At 45.8% G+C, this 20,014-nt stretch overlaps 1 protein-coding gene across 2 annotated transcripts in view; it reads right to left on the reverse strand.

The window, feature by feature from the left end:
* The window catches only part of SPG11 (SPG11 vesicle trafficking associated, spatacsin), a 74,732-nt gene that overhangs the window by 16,257 nt on the left and 38,461 nt on the right, over positions 1 to 20,014 (reverse strand). For both annotated transcript variants that reach the window (XM_042252881.1, XM_027972144.2), the window contains exons 22-29: positions 19,512 to 19,717; positions 19,018 to 19,126; positions 17,945 to 18,104; positions 17,284 to 17,556; positions 16,458 to 16,658; positions 15,607 to 15,714; positions 2,906 to 3,068; positions 213 to 427 (exon numbers count right to left, since the gene is read on the reverse strand). In XM_042252881.1, the coding sequence (XP_042108815.1) occupies positions 213 to 427; positions 2,906 to 3,068; positions 15,607 to 15,714; positions 16,458 to 16,658; positions 17,284 to 17,556; positions 17,945 to 18,104; positions 19,018 to 19,126; positions 19,512 to 19,717 (1,435 nt within the window). The remainder of the gene's footprint in view (positions 1 to 212; positions 428 to 2,905; positions 3,069 to 15,606; positions 15,715 to 16,457; positions 16,659 to 17,283; positions 17,557 to 17,944; positions 18,105 to 19,017; positions 19,127 to 19,511; positions 19,718 to 20,014) is intronic.

Raw genomic sequence — 20,014 nt, forward strand, 5'->3', positions numbered from 1 at the left:
CAATATAGTTGAAGCATGTCCTGTAAGCTAACTTTATATTAAAGCAAATATTCCTCAAAAATGGGCATTGCAGGCTCATCCATTTCTGAAAGTAATCTGTGTGTCAAAAGTGAAAAAGTATCATCTCTAATAAGTCACATATCTCAATGAATTCTCCAAATAATGCTGGTTCAAAAAGCTCAGTTTTTAATTAACTTAAAGACCTATGATACCTCTTCAATCACCAAGTCGTCCACAGGCAGCCCAGCTAGTTCTGCTACCCTCCTGGCCAAAGCAAAGTGTCCGTCTGTCTCCAGTTTTTCCAAAACTGACCTACATTCACGCTGGAAACTCTCAAGGCTGTAGCTGGTAATGAGTGCACGGTTAATGGCTATGGGTGTATCCTTCAGAATCTGACTGAGGACACACAGCTTCTTCACATCTGGGCCTGTGCCGAACAGAAGCAGAGTTAAGCATTAAAACGAAATGAAACATTAAAAAACAGAAGCAAAATACTGATACGGCCATTTCAAGAGCAACTAAATATGAGGGAAGAATGTGTATATTTAACCTAATAATGTGCTTAAAGGGAAAACAACCACCTATTTCTCTACTCTGCTTGGCTGGCAGAGGAAGCCCAAGGCAGCTCCTATATAGCAGGCACTGTTAGAGATTAGCACATGGGCCCCATCTATAAATCTGGCTTTACACACCAGGCGGAAGCTGCTGGCCTCCCACGCAGCAGCTTTGGGAAGCTTTGGCCTTTCAGGTCAGTTCCATCTTTTTCCAAACTTTTCTACCTGAAGTTCTCATTCATTTACGCCAAGCATCATGTGGATCAACGTGCATAGCCTGCAGGGCAGCTAAACAGCAGCCAGAACTCTGACGTGGTTCCCTGGCATCCAGAACGGAGCCCCGCGTGCTCTCCCGGACGTCTGTCTAACACAGCCCAAGGAGACCCAGCTGAGCACTCCCTGATGGCCCCAGGAAATATTAATCCAGCGATAACGGCCGTGCAATATTACATCAGTTTCAGTGTACGACACAGTGGTTCGGCATTTTTTAACCTTGATTGTTTACATTCTTCTGCTTAGTTATCTCTGGCTGTGCCGTGTCTCTGCGGCCACGTGGGCTCTTCTCTAGTTGTGGCAAGCAGGGCCTTCTCTTGGTTGCGGGGCGCAGGCTTCCCGAGGTGGCTTCTCTCTTACACGAGCAGATGCTTTGGGGTGTGCGGGCTTCAGAAGCTGTGGCACACGGGCTCTGGAGCACAGGCTCAGCAGTCGTGGCGCACGGGCTTAGCTGCTCTGCAGCACGTGGGACCTTCCGGGACCAGGGATCGAACCCATGTCTCCTGCACTGGCAGACGGATTCTTTACCAGTGACTCACCAGGGAAGCCCCTGACATTTCTCAACATTACAAAACAATTACCACAATGCATCCAGTAACTGTCTGCCACCACACACAGTTTTTACACGTTTACTGACCACATTCCCGAGGCTGTCCAGGGCCTCCTGTGGCTCATTTCCTTTGCAGCTGGGTGTGTGCCTCTCGACCCTCTTCTTACTCTGCCTGCCCTTCACCCTCCTCCCTCCGGCAACCGCCTCGTTGCTCCGGTGCCTGCGCGTCTGCTTCTGTCCCGCTCTGCTTGTCCATTCACTCTTTAGATCCCACATGTAAGTGAGATGATGCGATATTTATCTGCCCTAGAAATTCTTGTCCTGAATAACCCTAGGAATTCTCTGCCAATCAGTTACGTGGTTTGGTCTGTGCCTACTCTCAGACAGAGTAACACAGAGCCCCTGTCTGCCCTGTGATAAAGGAGGGGCACGCAAACCACTGCACAGGGCCTGCTCCCCTGCCACCGGCCGGGCTGCGCTGGGAGGCAGCTAATTCCAGGGACAGAGACACCCTGTGTAATAACCCCCAGTACCGGTGTGCTGGCTTTCTATGCTGGCACAACGTATAATGTAAGTTAAAAAAAAACATGTTTCTCTCCTCTAAGCACACACATGGTATACACATAAAAATATTATACAAAAACAATGTAATTCAGTGAATAAGTCATTATGGCAATGGTTAGCAACATAGACAATCTTTGTAATCTTTTAAGATATGGTACTTTGGCAAGCAAACAGGAAATTCATTTCTGAAAAACTTAGTTACTGTACACCGATGACAATATACTAAAAGGATCTACGGTTTGGTCTACACAGTAATTGACAAGCAGCTCCTGTATAATACATGTTGGAAACACCCCCTCTTTCCTTCAAGCCTGCACAGCCTATAAGACTGGCATGAAGCCCAGGTGTTCTAGCACTGCTCTGTGCAAATGTGAGCTTCCAGTTGAACATCTGTGCGTTTAAATGTGATAACATAACCCTGGGAGTGAAAAATACTAGAATCTAGTGTAAAAGAGTAACATTATCACTCAACAAAAACTTGAAATTCTCAAAAAGTAGAAAAGAAAATAAGGGAATACTAGTTTCATCCAATCAGCAATAAGCTTAGAGACTGCCAGTGTCTAGAGGAATCTGCAAAAAATCAGCACAATTTGTCTCTTGAAACCTTCAAAATGAATTAGGCATTCCTGAAACAAGTTTGTGACCTTGAGAAACGGTGACACGTTAAGGTCACTTGTCAGAGAAAGAGCAGCAGTGACAGGGGAGAGCCGGCGTCAGCCAGGGGAGCGCCGGCTGCTTGCTCAGCATCGGCGGATGGCCGCGCTGGGTGCGCTCCACCCTGCTGCGCTGCTTGAAACGCTTCGCCCTTGGTTGAGGTCTCCTGCCACCTCTTCCTCACACCGCGTTCTGGCCTGGAATCTTTCAGGTCACATGCGTTTTAATTTCCTGAATGCTCTCCTAAACTATGTTCAAGATTAAGTATGCTAACTCCCTAGCAGCAACTTAGATGTAAGGACTGTCTTACCATCAGAGAAGAGATGCTCTATTCCAACAAACAGCTGTAAAAGCCTCCCCAGCTCATACTGGGTGCCACACTGCTGCAGCATAAGCTTCAAAAGAAAACACACGTGCTCCTTCAGCCACGGCGCAGGGATGGCAGCGGGGACCCTTGTGGCTGCTGTCTCAAGCTATTAAAAAGAAGAGAGGGGTAGGGAAAGTGGTTTCACAGGAACAGCACATCAAAAAAATCTCCAAAACTTGAGGATGTCTAGAAAAGCCAAGGTCCCATCCAAGGCATCTCCCATCGCAGAGGAGACGGATGCTTCCTTCGGGTCCTTTTCGGACAGCAGTAACTGGCATAGCAAATATAAGCCCTCTTTGCCAGCTCTGTAGTTTGTCTCTTTGTGGGGAATTCTGGTGTAGAGAGCTGTGTGTGTAAAAGGTGAAAAAGGGAGAGAGACCTAGAGATTGAACGGAGTGAAGCGATGCAAACACCCCCCAGACAGTGACCGCCAAACTTATAGCCCTGCAAGTGACTGTGAAATTAACCAGACATGCTTCACTTGGCAGCTTCTTCAGAGAGGGTCTAAGCTTGCCTTGGAGTCCAGAAGATTTGAAATTCACATGTGAAGACCTCTTAAAGAGACTTGCTTAACATTTCTGAGCTGGTTGTACTGGTGTGCTTATAGTTTACACTATCATTACAGAAGAATCTCAATTAGTAAGCCTGAATTTTTGTCATTTCAATCAGACGCTACAAATGTTAACAGGAAGATGACCCCAAGCAGCAGCTACACTAGGCCTGAATCAGAGTATTACTTCTTGGTTTGTATTTCCTTGATTCCCTACCTCTATTGCTCTAAGAAGAGGGTCTATAGCAGACAGATGATGGAACTGGTTAAAGGAAGAAACGTATGGAGCGCTGAGGCAGAGACGGAGCAGCTGCACCCCGCCTTGTAGGGGCTGAGGCAGGAGCAGACAGGCAAGAGGGAGAGTATACCCTGGAGGGCCGAAGGGTGAAACGCAAAACTAGGAAACCCCTAGGGGTTCACACGGGAGGAGACTTCAATGGCCTTGCGTGTGGTGATGCCTTTTTAGGATAAAATATCGAAGAAAGATCCATGAAAGGAATAACCGATAAGCTGGACAAGCCTCTGCCCTACAAAAGGCAGAGTCAAGAGAATCAGGTGGAAAGCCACAGCCTGGAAAAACATCTGCAACACACCCGTTTGATTTTAAGGTGCTGTTCCCAAAATACACAAAGAACTCTTAAAACGAAACAGAAAATAAGCAACACTTTTTAAAACAAATAGGCTAAAGACCTCAACAGACACCTGACCCCAAACACACACAAACGGCTACTAAGCATGTGAGGATAGGACCCATATCCTGTGTCATCAGGGAAATGCAAAATGAGACAACGGTGAGAGATCACAACACAGCTATGAGCCAGGCCGAGAGGAGCGAGGTTAGCGAGGACGTGGAGCCTCAGCAGCTTCTGCTGCTGGTGGGAACGCAACACAGCACAGCCGCTGTGGAAGGCAGTTTGGCGGCCTCGCCCAAAGCTAGACACGCGCTCACCACGTGACCGAGCATCCCTTAGTGACCCCAAACGAGCTGAACACCCACGTCCACATGAAAACCTGCCCGTGCGTGTTTAGAGCAGCTGTTCTGGCTGTAACTGCTAACCCTTGGAAGCAACCAAGAAGTCCTGCAGTGGGCGAATGGACTGGTATATCCACACCATGTGGTATTATTCTACACGAAAAAGAAATGATCCATCAAGCCATGAAAAGACATAAAAGAAACTTAAATGTATGTTACTAAGCGAAAGAAGGCAATCTACAAAGTCTACATTCTGTATGGTTACAATTTACCATAGTCTGGAAAAGGCAAAACCGAGCAGACAGTAGACGCGACAGTGGCTATCAGCGACTGGGGTAGGGAGGGATGAGCAGGGGGCACAGAGGACTTCTAGGGCAGTGAGAACACGCTGCGCAACACTGCGATCACGGATTTAAGTCACTATACACTCGTCCAAACGCATACCCAAAGAAGGCGCACCGAGAGTGACCCAGGCAAACTATGCACTGGGCTGACCACGGTGTGTCAGCGTAGGTTTATGCCTGCTAACAAGTCATTCTGGCGAGTGGTACAGGTAACAGGAGAGGCCACGCATGTGTGGGAGCAGGAGGTACACGGGAAATCTCTGCACATTCCTTTCAATTCTGTTGTGAACCAAAACTGCTCTAAAAAATAAATTCCTTTTTAAAAAATTGTACATGTGTGTGTGTAGAACAGCAGATTTAAAACACCAGAATTGTCTCGTCACCTAGACGACAATTACTGGCAGAATCTGTGCAACACGGAACTCTTGGAACTCTGGGGTCTGCCAAAGCCTTACAACTTCCAGGGGAAAACTTGCAACATAAACTGTGGATGATTTTGGTCCATTTCAGTCCTTAGCACGGTGGCAGCTACCTGTTTCTCACTCCTAGCCACCTGGAGGGCAGCTCGCGCATGTTCCTGGAGCAGTTTACACGCACCTTGTGTCGAGGAGGCAGCGGGGGCGGCACGAAGAACCTTGGGTCTTTCAAAGATCGGAGCTCTGTTTGCTGCTTCTGACCACCGTGCAAATAAAGAGGCAGGCAGACACTGACAGATATTTCACCTCCCCTACTGTTGCAAGCAGACTGGTTCCAAATAGGAAAAGGAGTACGTCAGGGCTGTATATTGTCGCCCTGCTTATTTAACTTCTATGCAGAGTACATCATGAGAAACGCTGGGCTGGAAGAGGCACAAGCTGGAATCAAGATTGCCGGGAGAGATATCAATAACCTCAGATATGCAGACGACACCACACTTATGGCAGAAAGTGAAGAGGAACTAAAGAGCTTCTTGATGAAAGTGAAAGAGGAGAGTGAAAAAGTTGGCCTAAAGCTCAACATTCAGAAAACGAAGATCATGGCATCTGGTCCCATCACTTCATGGGAAATAGATGGGGAAACAGTGGAAACAGTGTCACTGCAGATGGTGACTGCAGCTATGAAATAAGGTGCTTACTCCTTGGAAGAAAAGTTATGACCAACCTAGACATCATATTGAAAAGCAGAGACATTACTTTGCCAACAAAGGTCCGTCTAGTCAAGGCTATGGTTTTTCCTGTGGTCATGTATGGATGTGAGAGTTGGACTGTGAAGAAGGCTGAGCGCTGGAGAATTGATGCGTTTGAACTGTGGTGTTGGAGAAGACTCTTGAGAGTCCCTTGGACTGCAAGGAGATCCAACCAGTCCATTCTAAAGGAGATTAGTCCTGGGTCTTCATTGGAAGGACTGATGCTGAAGCTGAAACTCCAATACTTTGGCCACTGATGTGAAGAGCTGACTCATTGGAAAAGACCCTGATGCTGGGAAAGATTGAGGGCAGGAGGAGAAGGGGATGACAGAGGATGAGATGGCTGGATGGCATCACTGACTCAATGGACATGGGTTTGGGTGGACTCCGGGAGCTGGTGATGGGCAGGGGGGCCTGGCGTGCTGCAGTCCACGGGGTCACAGAGGGTCGGACACGACGGAGCGACTGAACTGACCTGATTGTTGCAAGCTCTACTCCCTTCAACTGAAGTGACTTCCAGGGGACTTAAAAGGCTGGTGCCCTTTTCAACCCCATCTTCTGTTTTGCTTTTACCCTTGGGAGCCAGACATTAAAGATTAGGACATTAAAGGGACAGTGCAGTGGTTAAGATTTTATATTTCCACTGCAGGGGACATGGGTTCAATCCCTGGTTGGGGAACTGAACCTATGGCTGATTGATGTAGATGTATGGCAGAAACCAACACAACAATAAATTAATAAATCAATTTAAAAAATACATTACATGTCTTATTTAGATAAAAAAAAGAGAAAAGAGTATGGTATCTGGCAAAACTCCCCTTCAGAAGTGACGGAGAAATTAGGATATTCTCAGATAAAGAAAAGCTGGGAAATCTGGGACTACTAGGCCTGCATTGCAGGAAGTGTTCAAGAGAGTCCTGCAAGGTAAAATAAAAGGACACTAGATACTACCTCAAAGCCATGCGGAGAAATAAAAGAGCTCAGTAAAAGTAAATAAACGGCCAATTATAAAGCCCGTATTATCGCAGCAATAGCTTTTTGTTTTCTATACAGTCTAAGAGACCAATACATTTAAAGAGAAAAGAACAGTTATTAGTTTAAGCTGGTATTACTGTAGCTTTGACCTGTAATTCGAAATCTTGTTTTCTTTATACTTTAAGAGACTAATGCTTTGAAAAAAATACTAGTTTATGTTTCCAGGCACATAGTTTTGTGACACCAACAACCAACAGGAATGGGGCCAGTGCTGTGACGTAGCAGTCTGTCTGCTGCTGAAGTTAAACCTCTATAAAACTCAAGTTACAGTGGTGTAACTTTGGGACGTTAAGTGTAACCCCCATGGTTAACAACTAAGAAAACAGCTACAGAATAGAAACAAACTGAAATGAGAAAGGAATTCAAACATTTTACTACACAAAGAAATCAACTAAACACGAAAAAGGACACTGATGCCAGAGGCCAGGGACACAGAAGCTGTAAGGCACACGGCAGACAAGCAGCACATCAGCAGCCCCTCGCCATCAGCAACCACTGCAAACGTTAACAGACCAGACTCGCCCATCAAAGACAGAGAGGGGCAGAATGGATAAGAACATGCGATCCAACTAATGTTGTCTCAGTTCAGTTCACTTCAGTTGCTCAGTCGTGTCCGACTCTTTGCGACCCCAAAGAGTCGTGAATTGCAGCACGCCAGGCCTCCCTGTCCATCACCAACTCTCGGAGTTCACCCAAACTCATGTGCATCGAGTTGGTGATGCCATCCAGCCATCTCATCCTCGGTCATCCCCTTCTCCTGCCCCCAATCCCTCCCAGCTTCAGGGTCTTTTCCAATGAGTCAACTCTTCGCATGAGGTGGCCAAAGTACTGGAGTTTCAGCTTCAGCATCAGTCCTTCCAATGAACATCCAGGACTGATCTCCTTTAGGATGGACTGGTTGGATTCTCCTTGCAGTCCAAGGGACTCTCAAGAGTCTTCTCCAACACCACACTTCAAAAGCATCAATTCTTTGGCGCTCAGCTTTCTTCACAGTCCAACTCTCACATCCATACATGACCACTGGAAAAACCAAAGCCTTGACTAGCCGGACCTTAGTCGGCAAAGGAATGTCTCTGCTTTTGAATATATTATCTAGGTTGGTCATAACTTTCCTTCCAAGGAGTAAGCGTCTTTTAATTTCATGGCTGCAGTCACCATCTGCAGTGATTTTGGAGCCCAAAAACATAACATCTGACACTGTTTCCACTGTTTCTCCATCTATTTCCCATGAAGTGATGGGACCAGATGCCATGATCTTCGTCTTCTGAATGTTGAGCTTTAGGCCAACTTTTTCACTCTCCTCTTTCACTTTCATCAAGAGGCTTTTTAGCTCCTCTTCACTTTCTGCCATAAGGGTGGTGTCATCTGCATCTCTGAGGTGATTGATATTTCTCCCAAGAATCTTGATTTCAGCCTGTGCTTCTTCCAGCCCAGCGTTTCTCATGATGGACTCTGCATGTAAGTTAAATAAGCAGGGTGACAATATACAGCCCTGACGCGCTCCTCCTTTTCCTGTCTGGAGCCAGTCTGTTGTTCCACGTCCAGTTTCAATGCTGTAAAGAGCAATACTGCATAGGAACCTGGAATGTCAGGTCCATGAACCAAGGCAAATTGGAAGTGGTCAAATAGGAGATGGCAAGAGTGAATGTTGACATTCTAGGAATCAGTGAACTAAAATGGGCTGGAATGGGTGAATTTAACTCAGATGACCATTATTCTACTACTGTGGGCAGGAATCCCTTAGAAGAAATGGAGTAGCCATCATGGTCAACAAGAGTCCAATATGCAGTACTTGGATGCAATCTCAAAAATGACAGAATGATCTCTGTTCGTTTCCAAGGCAAACCATTCAATATCACGGTAATCCAAGCCTATGCCCCAACCAGTAATGCTGAAGAAGCTAAAAAGTTGAATGGTTCTATGAAAACCTACAAGACCTTTTGGAATGAACACCCCCAAAAGATGTCCTTTTCATTATAGGGGACTGGAATGCAAAAGTAGGAAGTCAAGAAACACCTGGAGTTCCAGGCAAACTTGGCCTTGGAATACGGAATGAAGCAGGGCAAAGACTAATAGACTTTTGCCAAGAGAACACACTGGTCATAGTAAACACCCTCTTCGAACAACACTAGAGAAGACTCTACACATGGACATCACCAGCTGGTCAGCACTGAAATCAGACTGATTATATTTTTTGCAGCCAAAGATGGAGAAGCTCTGTACAGTCAGCAAAAACAAGACCAGGAGCTGACAGTGGCTCAGATCATGAACTCCTTATTGCCAAATTCAGACTCAAATTGAAGAAAGGAGGGAAAACCACTAGACCATTCAGGTATAAATCAAATCCCTTATGATTCTACAGTGGAAGTGAGAAATAGATTTAAGGGACTAGATCCGATAGAGTGCCTGATGAACTATGGAGGGAGGTTTGTGACATTGTACAGGAGACAAGACCATCCCCATGGAAAAGAAAAGCAAAAAAGCAAAATGGCTGTCTGAGGAGGCCTTACAAATAGCTGTGAAAAGAAGAGAGGCAAAAAGCAAAGGAGAAAAGGAAAGATATAAGCACCTGAATGCAGAGTTCCAAAGAAGAGCAAGAAGAGATAAGAAAGCCTTCCTCAGGGATCAATGCAAAGAGAAAGAGGAAAACAACCAAATGGGAAAGACTAGAGATCTCTTCAAGATGAGCTCGATAACGGACAGAAACCGTATATTGTCTACAAGAGCCTAGTTTGAGATCCAAAGACATAGGCTGAAAGTGAAAAGATGGAAAAAGGTATTCTGTGCAAACAGTAAACCACCAAGAGGAAGCAGAGGTGGCTGTACTGAGATCAGGCAAAACAGACTGTGGTTAGAAAGGCCAAAGAACCAAAAGAGGGCCACGCACACTGCTAGGCACCCGCAGAGCAGGAAACGCCACAGCTGTACACACGCACACACCCAGCGACAGACCATTGCAACGCGTGGAGCAGAGGCTAACGGGCCTGCAGGGAGGACCAGAGTGCTCCGCAGTTACGGGGAGGCTCCAGCACTGGTGCGCTCCTGTCCCTGCGCTGTGCCTCACAGGGCTCTGCAGATACTGCACGTCTTACAAACTGAGGGGTTAGGGCAACTCTAAGCTGAGCAAGTCTACCAGGGTCATTTTTCCAAAAGCACTAGCTTACTTTTTAATCCAGTAACATTTTGGTAATTATCACAATATTCCAAACTTTTTAATTATTATAATATTTGTTATAGTGATCTGTGATCTTTGATATTACTATTACAAAAGGATTATTACTCACTGAAAGCTCAGATAATGGTTAGAATATTTCGGCAATACACTTTTAAAATTAAGGTCTGTGAAGATACATGAAACTGTAGTGGAAGTGTTAGTCACTCTGCCAGGTCCGGCTCTTTGTGACCCCATGGACTATAGCCCGCCAGGCTCCTCTGTCCATGGAATTCTCCAGGCAAGAACAGTGGAGTGGGTTAACTCCCATTCCCTTCTCCAGGGGACCTTCCCAGCAGAGAGACATAACACCACTGCACACTAACAAACTACACCACACTGTAGGCGTGACCTTCACGCGCACAAGAAGGCAGAAGTGCCGAGACGCGCTGTGCTACACTCTTTACGCTGCCGTCTGGAGCTCAGCCGGCAGTATCTCCAAGGCGTGCCTGCCCTCTGCTTACAGTAATGAACAGCACAAGCTGGCAGCAGACAGGTAGGGACACAGAGGACTTCACGTAAGACCAACTAGCTCTAACAGACGCACACGGAGTGCTCCACCGAACCACAGCAACAACACATCCTTCTCAAGCCCACACGGCACACTTCTCAGGAGAGAACATATGTTAACCTGTAGTTAAGTCTCAACAGGTTTCAAAAGACAGACATCGTATGAAGTATCTTCTCTGACAACAGTGGGATGACGTATAAGTCAGTAACAGAAGGAAAACTGAACACTCACAAAATTATGGAAATTAAGCAACTTTTAAAGATAGACGACTCGAATTACCAAAGACAGTGGCGACATTAGTGCCTGTTCTACAGAAAGAATTATGAGCGTGCCATGAACAAGAGCACAGCAAAACCTGGAGAACTGGGAGGAAATGGACAAGTTCCTAGAAACACAAAACCTTCCAAGACTAAATCACAGAGAATTAGACAATCTGACCAAATCTCCTAGTAAGATTTAATCAGTAGTCAAAACTCCCAACCAAAACCAATTTCTAACAAAGCAAAGTCATGGCCCTGATGGGTTTAGTGGTGAATTCTACCAAACATTTAAAGAAGAACTGATACCAATCCTCCTCAAACTTTCCCCCAAAACTAGAGAAAACACTTCTCAACTTACTCTATGAAACCAGCATAAACTTGATACCAAAGACATAAAGACACTAAAAGAAAACTACAGACCCATCTCCCTTATAAACAACGATGCAAAAATCTTTAATACAAGCCTGGCAAAATGAATTCAGCAGCATATTAAAAGGACTGCATACCACAGCCAAATGGAACGTACAAAATTCAATGTACACATCACAGTTTTCAAACAGAATGAAGGAAAAAAAAGCACATGATCATCTCAACTGATGCGGAAAAGGCATCTGACAAAAACAGAACAGCACGGCAAGAGAGCTCTCAGCCAACCAGGCACAGGAGGGAGCTCCCTCCACATAATAGGGCCTCCCGCGAGGCTTCCCCGGTGGCCCAGTGGCTGAGAATCTGCTCGCCAAAGCAAGAGACACAGGTCCCATCCCTGGTCCAGGAAGATCCCACACGCCACAGAGCAACTAAGCCCGTGCGCCCCAGAGCCTGTCCCCTGCAAGGAGAAGCCACACACCGCAGCTAGACAGCAGCCCCTGCTGTCCACAACCAGAGAAAGCTCACATGCAGCACCGAGGACCCAGCACAACCAGAAACACGTGAAGACAACTAAAAAAAAAACATCACGTGAAAAGCCTGAAACAAACATCAGACTCAGTGGTGCAAGACCGAACATTCCCCTAAGATCAGGAACAAGACGAAGGCGCCTGCTTTCACCCCTTCTGTTCAACACAGCCATGAAGTTACAAGACTCCTTGGAAGAAAAGTTATGACCAACCTAGAGAGCATATTCAAAAGCAGAGACATTCCTTTGCCGACTAAGGTCCGTCTAGTCAAGGCTATGGTTTTTCCAGTGGTCATGTATGGATGTGAGAGTTGGGCTGTGAAGAAGGCTGAGTGCCGAAGAATTGATGCTTTTGAACTGTGGTGTTGGAGAAGACTCTTGAGCGTCCCTTGGACTGCAAGGAGATCCAACCAGTCCATTCTGAAGGAGATCAGTCCTGGGTGTTCATTGGAAGGACTGATGCTAAAGCTGAAGCTCCAGTCCTTTGGCCACCTCATGAGAAGAGTTGACTGATTGGAGAAGACTCTGATGCTGGGAGGGATTGGGGGCAGGAGGAGAAGGGGACGACAGAGGATGAGATGGCTGGATGGCATCACGGACTCGATGGACTGAGTCTGAGTGAACTCCGGGAGATGGTGATGGACAGGGAGGCCTGGCGTGCTGCGATTCATGGGGTTGCAAAGAGTCGGACACGGCTGAGCGACTGAACTGAACTGATTCAAAACATTTCGATAAGCCTAGCCAGAGTGTTTAGGAAAGAAGGAAATAAAAGGCACACAAGAAGAAACAAAACTATCTCTGTTTGCAGGTATGATCTTACATTGAAAATCCTAAAGATACTACCATAAAACTTAATAGTAAATGAGCAAAGTCGCAGGATATGAAGTCAACACCAAAAAATCAACTGCATTTCTATATACAAATAATGAGCAATCTGAAAAGGAAATTATAAAATGCTTCCATTTCCAATAGCATCAAAAGTAGGGCTTCCCTTCTGGTCCAGTGGTTAGGATTTCCACCGTAGAGGGTGTGGGTCCAATCCCTTGTCAGAGAACTAAGATCCCACATGCCACATGGCACAGCCAAAAATAAAGAATAACAGTACTCAGGAATTAAACTTAAACAATGAGGTAAGAGATCTGTACAATGAAAACTACAAAACACCACTGAAAGTAATTAAAGACATAAATAAATGGAAATACATTCTATGGTTATAAATTGAAGGTCTACTATGGTTAAAATATCATTACTATCCCCAAATCTACAAATTCAATGCAATTCCTATCAAGATCCCCATGACATTTTTTTTAACAGAAAATTCTAAAATTATATGTAATCTCAAGGGACCCTGAATAGCCCAAACAATCATGAAAAAAAACTTAAAAAAACCGAGAGCACTCTTCTCGATTTCAAAACGTACTACAAGACTACTACAGTAACCGAAATAGCCAAAGACAAGACATGCAGGCCAATGATCTCAAATGCAAAGTCCAGAAATAAGCCCTCACACACACGGTCCAGTTATATTTGCCAAGGGTGCCAAGACCATTTAATGAGGAAAGAACAGTCTTTTCAACAAAAGGTGTTAGGAACGCTGGATATCCACAAGCCAAACAATGAAGCTGGACCCTTACCTAACAACATACACAAAAATTAACTCAAAACAGACCAAGGACCTAAATATGTAACGTCTAAAAAATTCTAACTCTTAGAAGAAAACAGAAGAGCTTCACAACACTGGGTTTGGCAATAATTTCTTGGCTAAGACACCACATGCACAGGTAGCAAAAAACCCCCACAAAACATGCAAATCGGACTTCATGAAAACTCAAGCAACTTTGTGCATCAACAGACACTGTCAACAGAGTAGAAAGGCTGCCCACAGAAAGGGAGAACATCTCTGCACACCATTACGTATGATATGGGATTAATATCAGAATATGTAGAACTCCTAAAACTCAACACCCAAAACACAACTGGATTAAAAAATGGGCACAGGACTTGAATAGATGTTTCTTCCAAGAAAATATCTAAGTGCCCAATAAGCTCATGAAAAGATGTTCAGCATCACTAATCGTTAGGGAAATGCAAGTCAAAAATCCAATGAGATATCATTCTCACACCACTTAGGAGGACGACTATCAAAAAAACAGAAACCATCAAGTGTTTAAGAGGATGTGGAAAGCTGGAAGCCTGTGTGCTGCGGTGGCAGCGGTACGGCTGCCATTGGAAATAGCACGGCAGTTTCTCAAAACATCAACAACAGAACCGCCATTACCATCCAGCAAGCACACGTCTAGGCAGAAACCCAAACAAACTGAAAGCAAAGCCTCGCGACATCTGTGCAGCACGGTCATGGCAGCATCGTCTGCAACAGTTACAACAGACGCTCCCAAACGTCTGCTGACAGATGAACAGATTGGTATGTAGACACAACGGAGTATTACTTAGCACCGAAAAGGACGGACATTCTGACACACGCTACAGCACAGACAGATCTTGAGGATATCAGAGGATGTTACGTTTAGTGAAATAAGCAAGTCACAAGAAGGAAAGGACTGGGTGACTCCATTGCCAAGAGGGACTCAGTCAAAATCGTGACAACAGCAAGCAGAATGGTGACTGGCAGGGGCCAGTGGTAGGGGAGACCGAGGAATTATTGCTTAATGGCTATAAAATTTGTTTTACAAGGTGAAAAAAACTACAGGGATGGACGGTTGTGATGGCTGTACAATGATGTGAATGTGGATAGTGCCACTGAACTGCACACTTACAATCAGTTAGAATGGGAGATGCTAGATGCGTTTTCTCACAGTTAATTAGGAAAAAAAAGAATGGCCTGGTGTGGCTCCAGTCATGGGCAGGGACAGGCCAAGGAAATGAATGCCTCTATTTTCCATAATTTAGGAGCCTCAGGGGTATTTGAATAACTGATTCAATATTTTCAAATAATAAAACTTTAAAAAAGTTTCACTATAGTTAAGATGAATGTGATTGGCAGGAAAATCTTATACTAAGATTCCGTCGTGATATACTTGTTGGATAAAATCAGTGTATGGTTTTGTCTCATTGATCACAGAGCTCTTTCAGGACAGAGGGCAAGAGTGCTGAAACCCCAAGCAGGAGTAGGCGTATTTCTTTTCCTTTTTCTAAGCTCCTCTGTTTTCCACAGGGTCATTCAGTTCCACATGCTGAACAGGCCAAAGCACCGGAATAGGTAAAGCCTGAAATTAATGTAAGGTTCAGCATCATTTGGACAGAAACCACGAGTACTGATGGAAAAAGCCATTATTTTCTGTCATAGTGAACAAAAGCAGTATTAAATCCCCTTCACACTCAAAGTTGGTTTTGGATTGGCAAAACACGTCCCATGTAACCACCACATTCCTCTGTAGCATCCACAGCAGACACCATGAATTCCTTTTCCACTGAGGTTGGCTACAGCGTCAGGATCCTGATCAGAGGTCATCAGCACACTGGATGAACCCTCCCTGTCATCCATGGCAACGGATGTGCTAGAAGCAAGGCCACTGCGACTCCTGTCCTGCCGCTCCATCTCTAGAGCGGTACAAAGGGTCCAGTATGAATCAGGCCACGTTAATAGCTATTCAACTGTTGTCATATCCTGACTCTGAGCAGACAAGAGGCCACTGTAGTCAATTTCAGGTCAGTGAGAAAGATTACTGTAATTCCAACTTACAGTTTCAAGGCTCTGCTGGAACTCCACAAGTTTAGCTTCAGCCTCCTTATAATTCTTGAAGAACATACAGAGTTCATATATCTCCATCATCAAGAGGAGTGGGGAATCCTTTGAGGAAGAGTTTGAATGAAGTTACAAAATCCTGAAATTTAATACTGTTTTCTCAATGAATAATGCCAATACAAGAGAGGTTATAGTAAAACAAAACTGTTAACAAAGCTTCATAGTAAAGTGACATCATCTATGTTAAAAAGAACAGAAATTAAATTTATATTTCCTTCGGAAAAAAGACCTCAGGCCAGGCACACCTACTCAGCAGCCCATTTTCTGCCTGTCCTGTGCCTGGTCCACCACACACGAGCAGCGGATGCTCCGCTGGTGCCGCCAAGACCCCGTGGCCCTCCACTGACCTGCTAACTACCGCCTGTCTGTGGCATCAGCCAACACACTTCCATCACTTCGATGGGAGCGTTCTGTTCAGAGGATAGGAGTTTTTGAATTAGAGAGTATGGATCTGAACCATAAGTAAACAATTTACTAAAGCATTTTGAGACCCTGGGCATGTTTCTTAAGCTCTGTGAGCCTTGGTATATCACTCTCTAAAATGAGGATAATATCACTTCATAACATCCTTATAAAAACTACTTTACACAGGATTATTGTAAGAATCAACTAAAATGATACATAGAAAGCACTTTGCTAAATAAGTGATAGTTCTAGTATCATTATCTATTTTTGGCTTGGGGAAAAAAAAAAAAAAATCACCCAGGGACAGGACTAACTGAAAAAGCCAACGGTGGATATTCTGGAGTAAGGCCTTTAAACTGAGGAAAGCAATGAACCAACATCACCTTCAAGAAAAGCTGGAAGCCTCGGATCAGAGTCCTGATCTTCTGCCTTGTCAGCAATGTCCTCCAGATGACGGAGAGGTCCTCCAGGCCCCAGACGTGGCCCTCCACTGAGTCATGAAGGGGTCCCCCTGCTTCAGCGGCAACGTGGGGCTCGACAGAGGCGATGATCCAGACACAGAGGCAAGAGACAGCACTGGCATCCTGCCAGCGGAGAAAACTCTTCAGAGCAAGGGATGACTAGGCACGGACTGCCTGCCTGAGGGAGCTTCCAGCAACGCTACAACCACAGATGGGTATTCCCGGCTGAGAACAAGTCACCTCACTACATTGGTTAAGATGACTTGAAAAGCCTTCCGACATGAAACAAACTCTAATGAACAACCAAGGGACTATTATAAGCTGCCCTGCAGAGTAAGAGTAGACCAGGCCAAAAGCCTGAGGGGCTCTATGTGGGGGTCAGGGAAGCACTATGTGTAAGAAAACAGGCCTGTCCTCCACAGACCTGCTGACCAAGGGACCGTTCCGAGCGTCCCCCGTCCTGCTCAAGACACAGAGGAGGTCGGCCCACCAAGGCACCCTTCTCTGTGACTGCCAGCCCGGAGTCGAGGCTCTGACCGCTTAAGTTACTGAACATTAAGCCACAGCGAAGTGAACGAGATGGCCCGGGGCCTAAGCGGGAGGAGCACAGGTGTCAGTGACCTGCAAGCCCATGCTGGCGCCTCACTGCCCTTGCCTCGCAGCCTCCCTGACGCCAGCCTTCTCTGTCTCCTTTCAGCGTTTTCTCCAGCCCTCTGAGTCCTTAATTTAGGCTTTTTGAGAGTCTCACCTGGAGACACGAGGCCAGGACACTAAGGACTGGGGCCTTTTGTCTCACTGCTTCTCTCAGCAGCCAGCACCAGGAGCCTGGCACCTCTGAACACTGAAGCAGAAGCTGAAAGAAATTCGTCGTCTCTTCTTTGTGTCTCTGGAGTTCCTGGGAGGACGTGCTGCAGACTTGGTCACTGTCCATTCTGGAGCTGGACACTGAGGGCAAGTTCTCAAAAGCCAGTCTTAAGTGGTCCTGAAGAACAGGGCTGAAATGCTGGAGAAGATATTTCACCTAAAAAGCATGTCAGATGATGACCAAATAAGACAACCAAATTCCAATTTCAGCTGCAGCTAAAAACGTCGGACAAAGAGGCAGACTTGCTCGTTCTCACCCCGAACTGTCAGAAGTGACCGCTGTATATCAGAAGTGACCACACAATTTTAAAGTCATTTGTTATGTCTGAGTGAGTTTCCAGATTCAATCTAGAGTCACACAAACTCTTCTTCAGCTCTTTAGTAGTGATGACTAGTCCTTTGTCTGAAGCCAACCCACAGAAATCTCAGTAAAAATAGCCACCACAGCAAACAAAAGCTTATGATATACGGCAGAAAGAACACTGTCTTCTGACAAGTGCTCCAATTTCCTCTTCTTTAATAACCAGGAGCAACCGGTGGCTTACCTCCTCTGGGTGGTGACTATGGAGCTGGCTGTGGATAATAAACTGTAGCCAATCATTTGCTCTGGCACACTCTCTAAGGTAAGATGTGCTTGGCTTCATATTGTGGAGCCTGCAGAACTGTGCCACTAACGCCCACTGGCTGCTGGATCCACTGGACAACCTTGTAATTGGGAGTGGATATGGGGGTAAGAGGGAAAGAACTTGTTAAAATACAGCTTTAAACTGGAAACTTAGCAAAAAATAAATTTAACTACAGTATATTCTCTAAAATGCCTTTCAACAAACACCAAATATTTACTAGAAGGCTTTGAAAAAAGAACTTTCATCCATAATGCACAACAGCTTTCTCAGCATACTGGCAAAATTCCTCCCCCCCCGCCCCGCCCCCGGCCCCCACGCCAGTACCAACCAAGCGTCTGTCAAACCAGCTATGCAATGTAGCGTCTTCAGGAGAACTGAGAAAACAGTCCCTCGAGAACCTGAGTGCCTAATTCTCTTGCATGACTCCCTTCAGAGTGTCAGAGGGAGGCCTGACAGGCACCTGGACTTCCTCGCTAAGGGGAGGGTACCTGCTGAGCACACGGTCAGTGACGGGAGGGACAGGAGGGTGCACCCAGGCTGGGGTGGCAGGGTCAGCTCCAGTGGACAGCAGAGAGGAAACATGACATCAACGTGTAAAGAGGGGATTTTGTGGAAAGATGGTCACCTCACCTTCCATTATCAGTTGATATATATTAGCAAGAAAAAAAAAATCAAGGACATCACTTAAAGTCAAATTTTGTGAGACCCATCCTGCACCCGATTCTGACATGTTAACAGTGGAGACGTCTCAGACCAGCAGGGCCCTGGGAAAGGCAAAGCTCCCCTCCAGCTCTCGGGAACCCTCTCTAAAGAAGGAATCATCACCTTCCTTCTCCTTTCACTGATGGCAAGATGCATTAAAATAGGCTACATGAGGAAGAAGATAAGGTCTAGGGGGACTGGCAAAAGCATCTGAGAGAAGAAACACTAGGCAAATGCAGACTGAACGGCCCAGTCTCCTGAGAGAGAGGCGGGGGCTGCAGCTCACACACCTCTGTGCTTCCTGCTGCTGCATGCCGGTCCACATGCCTTCTTCTAAGAGAACAAGCAACTCTTCTGTGGCTGCCCTCTCCCCCACAGCAAGTTTAGACAGCTTTTCAGCTGTAAGAAATTTAAACAACACAACACGGTCAAGAGAAAAGCACGGCCAGGAACTGGGCACTGCCTCTTTCTTGGCCACAAGGCAAGGTGTGCAGGATCTTAGCTCCTCACACAGGGATCAGCCCTGGGCCACTGCAGGGAAATCCAGCCCCAACCACTGGGCTGCCAGGGGATTCCAGGGACTGGGCACTTCTTCCAGGAAAGTGTGGCCCAGAGACATTTCAGAAACCCATTAAAGGCCCAAAGAAATGAGATAAAGTACAAACATTCTGCAGAAAAAGGATGAAACAGAAGATAACTGTTCCCCAACCACTCACAATTCAATGCTTTAGACCTATTTGTCCCTTGTCCTTTAAACAAAACAAACGACATAAAGGTGCTATACCTAGAGACTCTCTGATAGAGTCGTACCGAGCATCTTCACTTCCACACTTGTAGTTCAAAATTATATTGGCCACTTTCATATCAACTCTGAGCTTGAGGCTGTCGAGACCAAGCAATTCTAAGAAGCACACACAGGCGGCTCCTATTGAAGACATATGGAAGCAGGAGAGCCCTAAACCATAGGCTTCACTGCCTACTTGCTGGATCCTGAGAAAGAAAGGAATCAAAAATCACATCAGCACGTGAAACTTTTTTCTCACCAGGAAAAGCAGATGCAACTGCATCAGTGATACCCGATGCACCAGTGACCGCGTGACTCCCCCTCCCCCGCCCCGCCCCCGCTTTCTTCCACTCCTTGTTCCATCCACTCAGGTTCTTGGGAGTTTCAGCTGTCTTCTGGCTCCACAGCTCCCTAACCCTTTATATTTCACCTTTTCCTAAAACACCTATTCATAGTCCAAGTAATTTTTGCTTCCAACTTCATTCAGGGGAACATGGAATAGA

The sequence above is a fragment of the Ovis aries genome, chromosome 7 (genome assembly GCF_016772045.2).
Source record: "Ovis aries strain OAR_USU_Benz2616 breed Rambouillet chromosome 7, ARS-UI_Ramb_v3.0, whole genome shotgun sequence".
Lineage (NCBI taxonomy): Eukaryota > Metazoa > Chordata > Mammalia > Artiodactyla > Bovidae > Ovis > Ovis aries.